The sequence below is a fragment of the Quercus robur genome, chromosome 5, assembly GCF_932294415.1.
Source record: "Quercus robur chromosome 5, dhQueRobu3.1, whole genome shotgun sequence".
NCBI classification, from domain to species: domain Eukaryota; kingdom Viridiplantae; phylum Streptophyta; class Magnoliopsida; order Fagales; family Fagaceae; genus Quercus; species Quercus robur.
In genome coordinates, this window is record NC_065538.1 from 9345371 (window position 1) to 9359070 (window position 13700).

The 13700-nt window shown below is 32.9% G+C and overlaps 1 protein-coding gene across 6 annotated transcripts; it reads right to left on the minus strand.

The window, feature by feature from the left end:
- Positions 1–548: 548 nt before the first annotated feature.
- Positions 549–6904, minus strand: LOC126725075 (uncharacterized). 6 transcript variants are annotated; one of them, XM_050429576.1, is made up of 10 exons: positions 5062–6904; positions 4352–4593; positions 4132–4222; positions 3826–3970; positions 3497–3738; positions 3080–3337; positions 2745–2849; positions 2549–2656; positions 2057–2427; positions 549–746 (listed from the first exon to the last, which is right to left on the minus strand). In XM_050429576.1, the coding sequence occupies exons 5-9, from the start codon at positions 3710–3712 to the stop codon at positions 2068–2070; spliced, it is 1047 nt and encodes a 348-aa protein (XP_050285533.1). In that variant the 5' UTR covers positions 3713–3738; positions 3826–3970; positions 4132–4222; positions 4352–4593; positions 5062–6904; the 3' UTR covers positions 549–746; positions 2057–2067. The 6 variants fall into 6 exon arrangements, with proteins under 6 accessions (XP_050285533.1, XP_050285536.1, XP_050285535.1 ...); XM_050429579.1 differs by having other exon boundaries at positions 2748–2849; positions 3116–3337; positions 4132–4233; XM_050429578.1 differs by having other exon boundaries at positions 3116–3337; positions 4132–4233.
- Between the last annotated feature and the right edge of the window lie 6796 nt (positions 6905–13700).

A 13700-nucleotide genomic window follows, 5' to 3' on the forward strand; every position in this document is an offset into this window, starting at 1 on the left:
AAATTATTAACCACGTCATAAAATAGTGAAAAATGCTATATATGGTTATAACATTTTTCTAGTAATAAGTTGTTATTAGTATTAACTTATTATTAGTGACACTACAACAAAAGTAGACTATGGTGATGAAACCTTTCGTCACAATATGTCCTTATTTCGTCACCAAATACATATGGTGACGAAACAGCATTCGTCACCTAAGCTCCGTCATAGAATGTATTGGTGACGAAAATGTTTCATCACCAATAAAATAATGATAGGTGACGAAAGTTTTTCGTCACCTGATATTTTCGTCAATGAACCTTATTTTCAGTGATAGAATATTTCGTCACCAAATGTATTTTTTTTCCAATTTCAATAGATTAGGTGACGAAGTTTTGCGACACTGATTTTTTTTATTTATTTTTTATTTCAATAGATCAAGTGACAAATTATTTCGTCACCAATTTCTGCGTATAGTCAGATATGGCGACGAAAATTATCGTCACCAATTTTTTTTACGTTTACTTGTCATTACATTAACCTGTTCATTTCTAACCAAATACGTAAAAAAAATAAATAAAAATCCATTCATTTCTAACCAAATCCATAAAAAATACATCCATACAATCTAAAAACGTAATAAAGATGTTCACAAAGTTACAACCATTTATATACAAATGATGTCTTAACTTCCAAATTTTACAAAAAATTATTTGAGTTCAAGTAGTCCCACAAAAGCTATCTTTCTGTCACCAATCCCATATCTGCACAAGTATAAACAAAAAGATATTAATAACAAACTAGACTGCAAACCTATATTCCTGATAAGATGTACTACCCAAAAAAAAAAAAAAAAAGATTATTTTTAGCAAGACAATGCAGAAAATGTCCACAGAATACCCAATAACAAACTAGACAAAATAATCATAATGCAACATCATATGAAGCCAAACTATCAAAGAAAGAAGACCCACAACATTCTCATTAAATAAAAACCAAACCTACATTACAAACCATAGAGAAATCATAAAGAATGTAGAAAAATTCCAATTTAAAATTAAACAAATAAAGTGAAATCCAAAATAAAAACCCAGATACTATCATAAACACAAACCCACCCACCATAACGAATAAAAAATCTAGCCAACACTAATAAAATTAAAAAAAAAAAAAAAAAAAACCTTAGCCGCCACCATAAACAAAAACCCACCACCACCATCAAACAAAAAACACAACCACCACTATTAACACAAAAACCCAGCCATTACCATAAACAGAAAACTGCCATCACAATAAACAAAAAACTCAGCCGCCACCATAAACAAAAAACCCATCACCACTATTAAACAAAAAACACAGCCACCACCATTAACACAAAAACCCAACCACTACCTTAAATAAAAAACCCAACCACCACCATTAAACAAAAAGTACAGCCACCACTATTAACACAAAAACTCAGCCACTGCTATAAACAAAAAACTTACCACCACCATTAAACAAAAAACACAGTCACCACCATTAATACAAAAACTCAGCTACTGCATAAACAAAAAACGCAAGCATCACAATAAACAAAAAACTCAGCCACCACCATAAACAAAAACCCGCAACCACCATTAAACAAAAAACACAATCACCACCATTAACACAAAAGCACAGTCACTACCATAAACAAAAAAACCTAGCCATCACAATAAACAAATAACCCCCCACCAACATTAAATAAAAAACCCAACCACCACCACAAATACAAAAACCCAACCACACAATAAACAAAAAATCCAGCCACCATCATTAACACAAAACCCACCACCACCATTAAACAAAAAATTCAACTACCACCCCAAACAAAAAACCCACCACCACCATTAAACAAAAAACACAATTGTAGCACAATTGTGCTACGATACCCTCATACATATAAGAGGTTACTATAGCACAATTGTAAAAATGTTTACAATTGAAAGACTAGGTAATGCTTGTTTTTGTGTTTTTATGCAAAAATATAGCAACATATACCATATACAAGTCCCAATACTAATGCTCTTAAGCAAGAAAATAAAACACTAACCAAGGTGTGTTCTAGTTAGTAGATGAGCTCCCCCCACTACCACAAATGTCATTGTCGCCCTTGCTCCTCAAATATTGTATGATGCAATCCATCTTCTCCTCTGGCCTGAAGTTTGCATCTTGGAGCTCTTCTACTCGGCCCTCCAGCTTGTAGTTTGCATCCTGGAACTCTTCTACTCGACCTTCGAGTTGTTGAGTATACGGAGTTGAGGAAGATGAGGCAAGAGTCCTAAGAGACGAGGAAGGCCTCATGCCAAGTCCCTTTACATAGCCAGATCTCGACTTAAGAACCATCATAGATATCTCCTCTTCGGTCAAAGGTTGTGCTTCAAGAGTGCTACAATGCTCATCTTGTACTCTCAACATCTCTTGCTGTCATTTCAAATAATAGAAACCATAAGAAATATATATGTTCTAGTTTTTCAAACATATATAGAATAAAAATACATATATTCTAGTTTTGCAAACTCAAGGCATGTACTGATATACATACATATGTATGTTCGCAATCATGGTGTACCCACTGTTTTGTCTTTAAATTGAAGTGAGTATCATAGTAGACTTGTGCCAGCTTAGGAATATGACCTCCATTTTTCCGTCTCTGATTATACACTTTTCAATATTAGAAGACAAGTTAATTAATTACAACAAGTAATATACTAAATTTTTGAAAAATTGAAATAACACACTGCCTCATCCACTCTAATTGCAAGTGACTTGTTTCCACATCTATGAATGTGTTTGTCAAGCATTCCCTCTTTATTTCTGTTTCTAGCATTTCTTGTTGAGACTTTCTATAAAGAATAAAGACCAAGAAAATATTAGAGTTTTGACTTAAGTTATATATATATATATATATATATATTACAATATAAATCTACTCCACCTTCCAAATAAGTATTAATCCAACAAATTTGATAGACTGAATAATCTAGTAGACATGACACCATAATAAGATTTACATAAAACATTAATTCAATGCATATATAGGTAGGTATTATCTAGGTGAAAGGTGAGAACATACTTCACTTGTAATTAAAATTTTCGAAGTATTAATTGCCGGCCAATCTTCATCACTCCACTTTCCATCAATTAGTTCAATCCATTTTTCTCGTGTGACATTTTTTGGTGGGTGGTTTCTTGCATATGTGCTTCCTTCATCCTTTACAAGTTTTTTATATTTTGTAAACAACTTGTAGTAGTGGCTGCTCAATAATTTACCACACTTTGTATTTAGAGATTTGTTGACAAGTACAGATTCTCCTTGTATATCAAATTGATCCTGCAAAGTGAGGTATGTATAAAGAAAATATTATTCCTTGAATTCAATATGCTTAGTGACAACATCAACAATACACGATAAAATACAATATAAAGTATAAAGTAATGTAATGAAAACAACAAAATCAAGCTCATGGACAACTATAAACATTTAAAGTACCGCCACATTTTGAATGATCGCCTCTTTTTCACCGCTATCAATATTCTTCCAACTATAAGCATTCATAGTGGACAAGTTCGTACGCACTTGTACACCAATTTGGCTAGCAAATTTCCCTGCATGTTCACCAACAGGAGCACAAAACTCTGGGGCAATGAGGACCGGTAGCTTCCTATGTTTCTCAACAAGTCCTCGTACCCTTAATCCACGAGTCATGCCACGGGCACGTCTACTAGTCGATGCTATCAAGACATAATATAAATTAAATTAACAAGTGAACCAAATATAGTGTAATTACGAAATCAAGTAATGAAACTTAAATATCTCACTATCTGTGGTAGACGGTGTGCCCACAAGCTGTGCCTCTACATTAGTAGAAATTTCGACAAGAGAATCTCTACCAAGATGTGTGCTCGATGATGGGCCGATATGCTAGACTGCTGGGGTAGATTCCTCACGCCTATAATGAGCCATCTGTATCATGCAAAAGTATATAAAGATATCTAAATTCATTACAAGTTAAGATATAAACAAGTTATTTCATCATTTAAAACATCTTCAATCAATGATTTAAATTGATCATTCCAAGCACAATATTACAAAGTATCTCAGGCACCAAATCATGTATATAGTACCTCAGAATCTCCATTGCAAAGTAGTCTCAATAATGGGCCCTTATGCTGGACTGTTGGGGTAAATTCCTCACGGCGTGAATGAGTGCTACATCTTGGTGCCATCTGTATCATATCAAAATATGTATAGATTTTTAAATTCATAAAAAAAAAAGAACAAGTTATTTCATCACAATATTACAAAGAACGAATTATCACATGCACCAACTCATATATATAGTACCTCATTATGTAAAGAACTAGATAACTCATCATCACCAATAGTTGGTACACAATCGTCGTCATCTACCTGAGCACTTACTCTCTTTCTTCCCACATTTGCATATTTAGGCAAAAAAGTTGACAGATGCTTCAATCCCAAAGCATTTATTTTCTCTTGATTTTGCTTGATTCTTTGTGCTCTTTCCATCTCATATTTCATTATTTTATTATGAGTGTCTTTGCCCTTTTTGGCCATTTCTGCAACTATAGATTTACATAGAAAATAAAATATAATGTTTATTCATTACAAATTCTTCCCAAGTACGAAACATAAATTGGAACATCAAATAGAAATATACATGAACAAATATATTAATTTGGTACAAATAAAAAAAATTAACTAAAATAGTCGAATTAAAACTATAAATCTATATTTTAGTTAATATATAATAATTCATCAATGTACATAATATTAATAACCATTTTTAAAATATATATCAAAAGCATCAATATGCACCAAAAAAAGAAAAAGAAAATACAACAGTCCAATTAAAACTATAAAACTATATTTTAGTTAATATCTAATAATTTATCAATGTCAAGCCCATATACATAATAATAATAATAATAACCATTTTAAAAATATATATGTCAAAAGCATCAATATGCATAAATGAAAAAAAAAATGATATGATGATACAAATTAAGAATAATTTGAATTAGATAACTCACGTGTTCTTAATGGTTATAGCTTCTTCCAATTGCTTCCCCTTGACCCACTCAGTAGTTGGAAATTATAACAGAGCAATTAGAACAATCCCTTGCAATAACAAAGGCCATAATGCGATGAAAAATGGATAATAAGCTAAAGTAGAACACAAACTGCAATTTCCAAAAACTTGACAAATTAGTTAAAAAGACAAATATTTAATAGCAATTTCAAACTCCAGACCAAGTTTTAGATAAAGGTTAGGAATTTTTGTGGGTTTATGAATAGGCCATTTGAGTTCTCTGAAATGTAAAATTAACCCCATACATTAAGAAAACCTGTTGAAAAAAAACCCCAGCTGCTTAAAAATTATCTATTTTATCTCAATCCCATTTTTAGCTTAAATCAATATTAAATATTTGTTTATCCCATTTTTGATTCAGTGATAGCTTTGAAGCTTTACTCAAATTTCTCTCCTCCTAGAAATGTGCTCTTGTACCAATTTTACTCACACGTCCTTGTTTGTCCCTGGTTGAGTACATAATACCACTTTCCTTATGGACTCCATTCCATTCTGTTATGAACATCACTTACTAAAAACACACCCACATCATCACAAGATTCTCTTGGTTTCATTTGAAATAGAAAGAGTCTATTTCACAGTTTTTATTTTTTTATTTTTTTATTATTTTTTTTTAAATTAAAATCTGAAAATGTACATCAAGGCCTGATAAGCTTGGTTGAAGTTGGTGGTAAAGTTCTTCGGCTTCTGTGGTTGCCATCCTAATCAAGAAAATTTGATTCTACTGAAGACTGGAATGCAGTTAGATTGAAGAAGCAAGAAACTCCATATTGGGAAATAGTCTAGTTTCCTTTAGTTGTGTGCAAGCATGCGGTTATTGGCTGGCTTGTGTTCAACAATAGTTTGTCTACCTGGGACAGATTGTTGCAATGGGACTACAATAGGGGCTCCTAGTGTGTTTTTGTTGCATAGTCTAATTGGAAAGCAGAGATCATCTAAGTGATGATCTGCTACCCCTTCAATAATCCTAAGTCTTGTTGGGATGTAGTCAACTAGGCAATGGCTGAGCCATAAATTTTTCCTGGGGAGGGCCAAGCTAAGTATGAAAAAAGTTTCATAACTAAAAAAAAGTTTTATTTCAGAAATTAAATTAACTCTAAAGTTTTGGCTTATGTTTTTGGGTGCTATACCAAAATAATTAATAATTAATTCTTTATAATTTGGCAATTCAATAGTTGGGGACGAAAGATTTGAGCTTTAGACTGTATTGAAAACACCAACAAATATTTACTGAACTATAAGACTTTCTGACAATTTATAATTGATTCTAAAGTGTTTTTTTAGTACTTTCATTATGTGCAGTCAGACAAAACCAAGCAACTAAGGTGTAAATTCGTATCTATAAAATAATTAGACTGCTACTTGTTCAAATATAATTATATATATACAAATACTCAAACAATTTTATCAAATAAACCATAACAAGCCGGCGCCACCATTATGAAATTTAAAAAATAAAATACAAATTGTAAATTATAAATGATGATAGCTACTAACCACTTGTAAATATAATAAACATAATAAAATATATCAATATATCACAAATATCAATAAAGTAGTCAATAAACAAATAAACATAAAATCCTAAACTAACCACAGAAACGGGAAACCCAAAAGGGCCAAAACAGACCAACAGAGAGAGATACTACCATTGGGCATGCTTGTCAAGTCCAGCTATGGCTCAGCCACAATTGAGGTCACAAAACAGCAACTTGTGGAGACAAAGTGTTGAAACTTTGCAGTGTGGAGACAATGGCAACGGCGTAAGGGATTTTTTTTTTTTTTTTTTTTTTCTTTTCTAGTAACTGCAGATATGTATTAGAAATATATATATATATATATATATATTTTTTTTTTTTCTTTTTCTTTTTCTTTTTCCTTGTTGATTTGGGTTTCTTTTTTCTTTTTCTTTTTTTAATATTTATTATGGAGCTTTTTAAGGAGTTAGATTTGGGAATTTGTTATAGGCGGATAGGCAAAACTTTTATTTCATTGAGTTGTTTCAAATGATTTTTTTTATTTTTTATTTTTTTTGGATATTTTCTAATCTCAAATCCTTGGGGGGGGGGGGGGGGGGGGCGGTATTTTAATTTCCATAGGCTAAAACTTTTATTTCATTGGGTTGTTTCAAATGATTTTTTTTTTTTTTTTTGGATATTTTGTAATCTCAAATGCTGGGGGTATTTTAATTTCCATAAAATTTATCATTTTTCTCATTTTATCAATATTATAAATGGAAATTTTGAAAAGTCAAGAGGCCATGGCGCTGAAAAAAAAAAAAAAAAAAATTAAGCTGAAAATTATGTTGGCCCTGATAATTGAACCCTTGAGGGAGTGTTACTCCACAAACACTGCTTTTAGAGAGAAAGATGGGACATCACTCGTGCTGTGACAAGAAGAAGGTGAAGAGAGGACTGTGGTCAGCGGAGGAAGATGAGACACTCATCAACTACATTTCAAACTATGGCCATGGTTGCTGGAGCTCTGTCCCAAAATTTGCTGGTAACATTATAACTGCTCGCTCGTCTCTCATAATTGCACTAGCTTTGTAGCTTTCATGGATTCCTAGTATTGTTTCTTTTTTTTTTCTTTTTCTTGTTATTTTTTTTTTCGGGTTTCGTTGTATGGCTTCTACGAAGCAGGCCTGGAGAGATGTGGAAAGAGCTGTAGACTAAGATGGATAAATTATCTCAAACCTGACTAAGAGAGAGAGAGAGAGAGAGAGAGAGTACCTTCTGGCAAGTAGAAGCTGAGAGAAGGGAGGCCAGAGGGGTATACGAAGCCTTCGGAGGCGACCTTTCGGATCGATTCGGCGTCGTTTTGGTACTGAGGCAAGTGGAGTGAGTTTTCGAACTTGGAGAGCGATGGGAATAGCTTCGGAGTGACATCGAGGCCCTGAGACACGATCCGCTGATTCGTATTCGGGTTCGGACTCTGCAAAAGAAACGGGTTCGACAAAAACCGGTTCACCAGAGACGCTCCGGTTCGGACTAGGGTTTTTGACGCCATTGTTGTGTTTCTATGTGAGAGTGATTTTGTAGAAATCGTCAATTGGGTTGGTTCTGCTAAAACCCTACACACAGTGAGTGAGAGTGAGAGAGAGAGAGAGAGAGAAAGGGATGGGGGTATATTTGGAATTTCGTGATTTGGGTCGATGTTGGGCCGCATGGGGTGGGCTTTTTAATTATCAAACTTCAAATAGGTATCAATTAATCAATATAGACTACAGGCCGCATGGGGTGGGCTTTTTAATTGTCAAACTTCTAATAGGTATAAATTAATAAATATAGACTACAGGCTCTTTTTTTCTTTTAGGCTCTTTTATTGTAGATAAAAGTTAATAATTTATATATATTATAATTTAGAATTTTTGTTAAACAAAGAAAAAAATATAAACTTTAGAGGTAAGTAGTAACTGTAATTTCTTTTTAAACGTGAAGGAAAAAATTCATAAATTTTAGGAATTTTCTTTTTGAATTCAAAATGGAATTTGATATTTGACATTTATGACATTATTTTTAAATAAAGTTACCCTTCATTAATGAGGGTATTTTTGAATCACATAAAAGTTTAATTGAAATAGTGGAATCATCTTATATGTAGTATAGATATAATACTAGTTTTGTTGGTACTATTTTGCCTAGGTACAGGACCAATCCACATTTATTGGGTTTTTAGGATTGGATATAGCTTGTATCCAGTACTTGTATCTAAAATTAAACATGTGTTTGCATCATAGTGTGTCTAGTGTAAAAAAGCACTGGATACATAAGAAGTCGAGTTAGGAGACTTTTTATCTTCTACATTCCTAATGTCATTGGGCTAATGTGAACAACCAAGTTGGTTGGTGGGGCTAAAGTTTACAACCAAGTTATAAACTTTTAGGCTAATTGCCTAGCATGTGAAGCTTGAAGCCTTGAACTATTACCCTACTGCACCGCCAACATTAGGAAACTATTACCATTAAATTAACATGTTGTTGACAAAAATTGTTAACCCGTGTTTAACAATAATTGCTAGATTATGTTTAACAAACGCTGTCAAATAATGTTTAACAAACGCTGACAAATAATGTTTAACAAAATTATTATTTAGTCAAATTCATCAAACATAATTTCACCCATAGGCTTTTTGGTGTATGAGTTTTATTGATGTGAGTAGTGCTCATTCAAGATAATGCATCTCTTAATTACAATCCCTTGTTTTAAGGGAAGACCCTTTGATTCCAACTACACCATTTTTGTATATAAGTTTATTTATTTTCATGTTTAAGGGGATATATGTTTTTTATTATTTGTGGTTGCACCTAATAATTTATTTAGATTGCCTATGTACCCCTGACGGGGATCAAGCCAATTTGTAGTTCTTAATTTGAGGTTTTAGATTTAAAATCCTTAAATATGATTTTGCCCAATTTAAATGATAGACATTTAAGTCAAATACGTTGTATTTAATTAAGTATCAACTTTTTTTTTTTTTGGGTAAAATAATTTATTTTAATTTCAAGAGTAAGTCAAGGACCATGTTTTTATGGAAATTAAACCAAGGATTCTCTCTTTGAGAAGTTGAATGTCTAAGCAATTTTCCTCTTCTTTCATTTGCTTCTTTGTAGGAATTTTAATGATATTTTGATTGAGGTTCTCAAATTTAATTAAGGGAAAGAAAACTCTTTTAAAGCAATTTTATTTTTATGAACATGGGTTTAGGAATTGGGAATTGGAAAATTTCCTCAAATCAATTTTTATGGTCATTTTATTTTGTGAATTATTAACTCCAGACTTGATTAAGAAATTAGGAATCCCAAAGAATTAGTCATGTTGGAATTTGAAGGAATTAGAATCCCCACTTTCTTTAAAATAATTTTGGGAGTCAAGGACTCCATTGAAATGTGGTGGAGTCGAGGACTCCATTAATTGGGTAGAGTCAAGGACTCCATTGATGTGGTAGAGTCAAGGACTCCATTAAAATGGTAGAGTCAAGGACTCCATTAATTGGGTAGAGTCAAGGACTCTATTGATGAATTTGATTTGGTAGAGTCAAGGACTCTAGTTGAGAAAACACTAAATCAAAGCTTAAGAGAATTTTTATTTGGTAATATTCAAATAGGATTTACAAGTCAAGAACTTGTATTTAAAACTTCATGTATAGAGTTAGGAACTCCTCAGGAAACCCAATCCTATTTGTTTTATCAAACAAAAGTTTAGATTTGAAGAAGAGGGAGAGGGAGAGATTTAGAGAAGAAAGGAACTGATAAAATTTCAACCTAATGCCAATGTTGTGTGTTCCTCCTCTGCTCGTTGCTCCCTATCTTTGTCTATGTCTCTCTTATTTATTTATTTTTTTCTCTCTTTGTATTTTGCTGTGCTTTTCTTCTTTTGTGTGTGCTTCTTTTTCTAATATGCTAAAACCTCTTTAATATATAGAGGAATTGAGAAACCGTTTCCCCCTTTTTTTCTCTTAACTGATCAATTAATGGGCCAAGCAGTACTGCACTAGCATCTTTCACGGTAGTTGGCGTAAATTGTACTGATTATAAGCTACATTTTGCTTTTGAAAGCATTTGAGTGGTGCGTGTGGCAGGAAGTTACTTAGCCACACGTCCCACTTTCATCTTATCCTTTTTTCCTTTTTCTTTTTTAATTTTAAATAAAAATGTGACATTGTGCCAATAAGAGTATTCCCATAAGGTGTTTTACAAATATATCATTTTGACACATCAAAAAACATACTTTATTATTTTAACAAACCATTATACAATTCACCATATCTTCTATTTGTAAAACACCTACCACCATACACAAACACAAGTACAAAATTGTAACAAACCCACCACCATACACAAGCACAGCTCGCCACCACCACTATAGGTACAACTTGCCATCATCACCCACAAGTACAACCCACCACCACCACCCAATACTGCTTCAAAAAAAAATCCCCAAAATCAACACAAAACTCTAAAAAAAAAATGAAGAGATGAATCAACTCTATTTATACAACCCAAATCACATGGAATCAACCCAAAGCTCCACCATGACCCACAATCACATGGAATTCACAACCCAAAAAAAAATTGCCCAAACTCACCACCAACAACAATCCCCCGGCCGCTACCACCACCCAATACTACTTAAAAAAATCCCCAAAATCAACACAAAAATCTTAAAAAAAAAAAAAATGAAGAGATGAATCAATTCCATTTATACAACCCAAATCACATGGAATCAACCCAGCTCCACCACCCCCACCCACAATCACATGGAATCCACAACCGAGGGAAAAAAAAAAAAAAAAAAATCTTACATGCGATCTCCACCAATCGACCTCATTGGTGAGGCCGAACTTCTAGTTGATCTCAATGGCAACGGTCTAGGTGGAGAAAAAAAGAAGAAAGAGAGAGTGAGAGTGACCGGAAAAAAAAAGAGAGAGAGATAGAGAGGCATAAAGAAAGTGACAAAAAAAAAAGAAAAATGGAAAAAAAGAGAATAAAATGGAGAGGTGAAGATTCTAGAGAAGAAAGAAGAAGAAAAAAGGAAGAGAGAGTGACAGAAGATGAAGGGAGAGGTGGAGAAAGAAAGAAGAAAAAAGGAAGAGAGAGAAGAAAGTCATAAAGAAAGAGAGAGAAAATGAATATTTTTTTTTTATAGCATTTTCATCCTTATCGTTCCAAAGATGGAATGGTACTGTTCATGTGTGCCAAATATTATGACATTTAAAACATCTCATGAGGAGGGATTTTGGTGTTTGGTATGCCAAATGCCAAATATTTGGAATTTGACATATCTGATGGGAATGTTGTAAGTTTATGCTGCCATAAACAACTCCACCTCATTTGTCACGTGATAGAAATCCTAAATTAGAATAAAAGTCCTATGATATTGCAATGGGATTTTGGCTCCAATGAATTAAAAATTTTCCCCAAAATTTTGACCCATGTGGAAGCAACACACACCAATTGTAAGCAATTGCTTGAACTGGAAGGAAAAGGGAAAAAAAAAAAAAAAAAAAACAATGTTACCACTGGGCCAAATTGTAGCACATTTGCCATAGGATTCAGCATGTGATACTTCGACTCCAATGAATTAAAGTTTTCCCTCAAAATTTTACCTATGGGAGCAACATAAGTCCCCACACTAAAGCACAATAATTATAGAACTCTAGTCCAATAGTGACAAAAATGAGATCGCAGTTATCACACTTTAAGTTTGTTGATCTTTTTAACAAAGTTGGCATACATTCTGACAAGTAGAGACACCAAGTTATATTTTAGATCTGTGTTTGTTTTACACACACTGTGTATAACAAGATTATCCCTATATGTTATGGTAAGCAGCAAAGCAACAAAGAATAGCGACAAAAAATAGTAGTAGATAAGCATGCCTCACATGCACCAAGAGTAGTGATGGTTCTACAAAAAAATGTAGATAGTACTAAGATAAACTATCTTAGAGGATGCCAATTTCCAGAGTATAAGTGTGGATCGCACTAAGATTTTCACTAAACTAGTATACCCTTTAACTAGTATAGCCTCATCTTTCCCAAGAACCAATATTGGCCATCTTATCATAGAAGGCTTTGAACATTGTTCAACATGATACTTCTTATATCATCTTAATTAGTCACCAAGTCATCTAATATTACCGAAGAACACTTTGATACACTAACGTACCAGAAGCATCCTGAAAATATTTTAATTTGGTGGGTTTTCAATACTCTTTCTTTTTCTTTTTGATAAGTATAGGTGTTTTCAATTCTCAATAAATGTGAGTCTAGATTATATCACCATAGAATTACTTATCAACATTATTAGTTTTTTTTTTTTTTAATATTAATTTCTTTTCACAAAAAGATCTTCAAGTCACCAGTTCAATTATATTGACAATGATGGATCAAGCCCCGGCAACAACACCCGGGTAAAACCTGATCATCATTTCATATTTTAACCTCAAAAAAAAAAAAAATGATAAACTTTATAGTACATAAGAGGGCTTTTGAAGCCATATCCCAAATATTTTTCGAGGAATATGAATGTATTTGGTAATTTGTATCACTAGTTTGCTAATTCTACTATGTAGTACTTGGGTGGATTTTTGCAGTATCACTAAACTGTTTCCAAGTAGGCTATGTTCGATATGGTCATATCTTACGTCAGAAACTACCTTGATGATGTTGGCAAATATTTTGTTTTAGCATCTTGGAAGTTTGACAAAACCCTAGCACAAATCCATATAATAATTGTCTTATAAAGTGATCTTGATAATGCCAATTTAAATCAACTTCAACTATAGTTAGACAAGGCAAAGACAAAGAGCTTTCCCCTTTAGCACCTCACATCGTTGAAAATGAGTACTTTCAATTAGAAGTATATATTTACTTCATTAAGAGCAGCCAAGCAAGAGGAGACAAGAACAATTATTTTATTTGAGTTGCGTTGATTTCACACAGATGGTCACGTGAAGTTTTACACGGCTTAGTTTTATACAAATGTAAAACTACTAAAAAATTGTCAAAAAAAATAAAAAGTTGTAAAAAGTGAAAGAGACTCTGCAAAAAGCTACAAAAAATTCTTGTTAACGGACA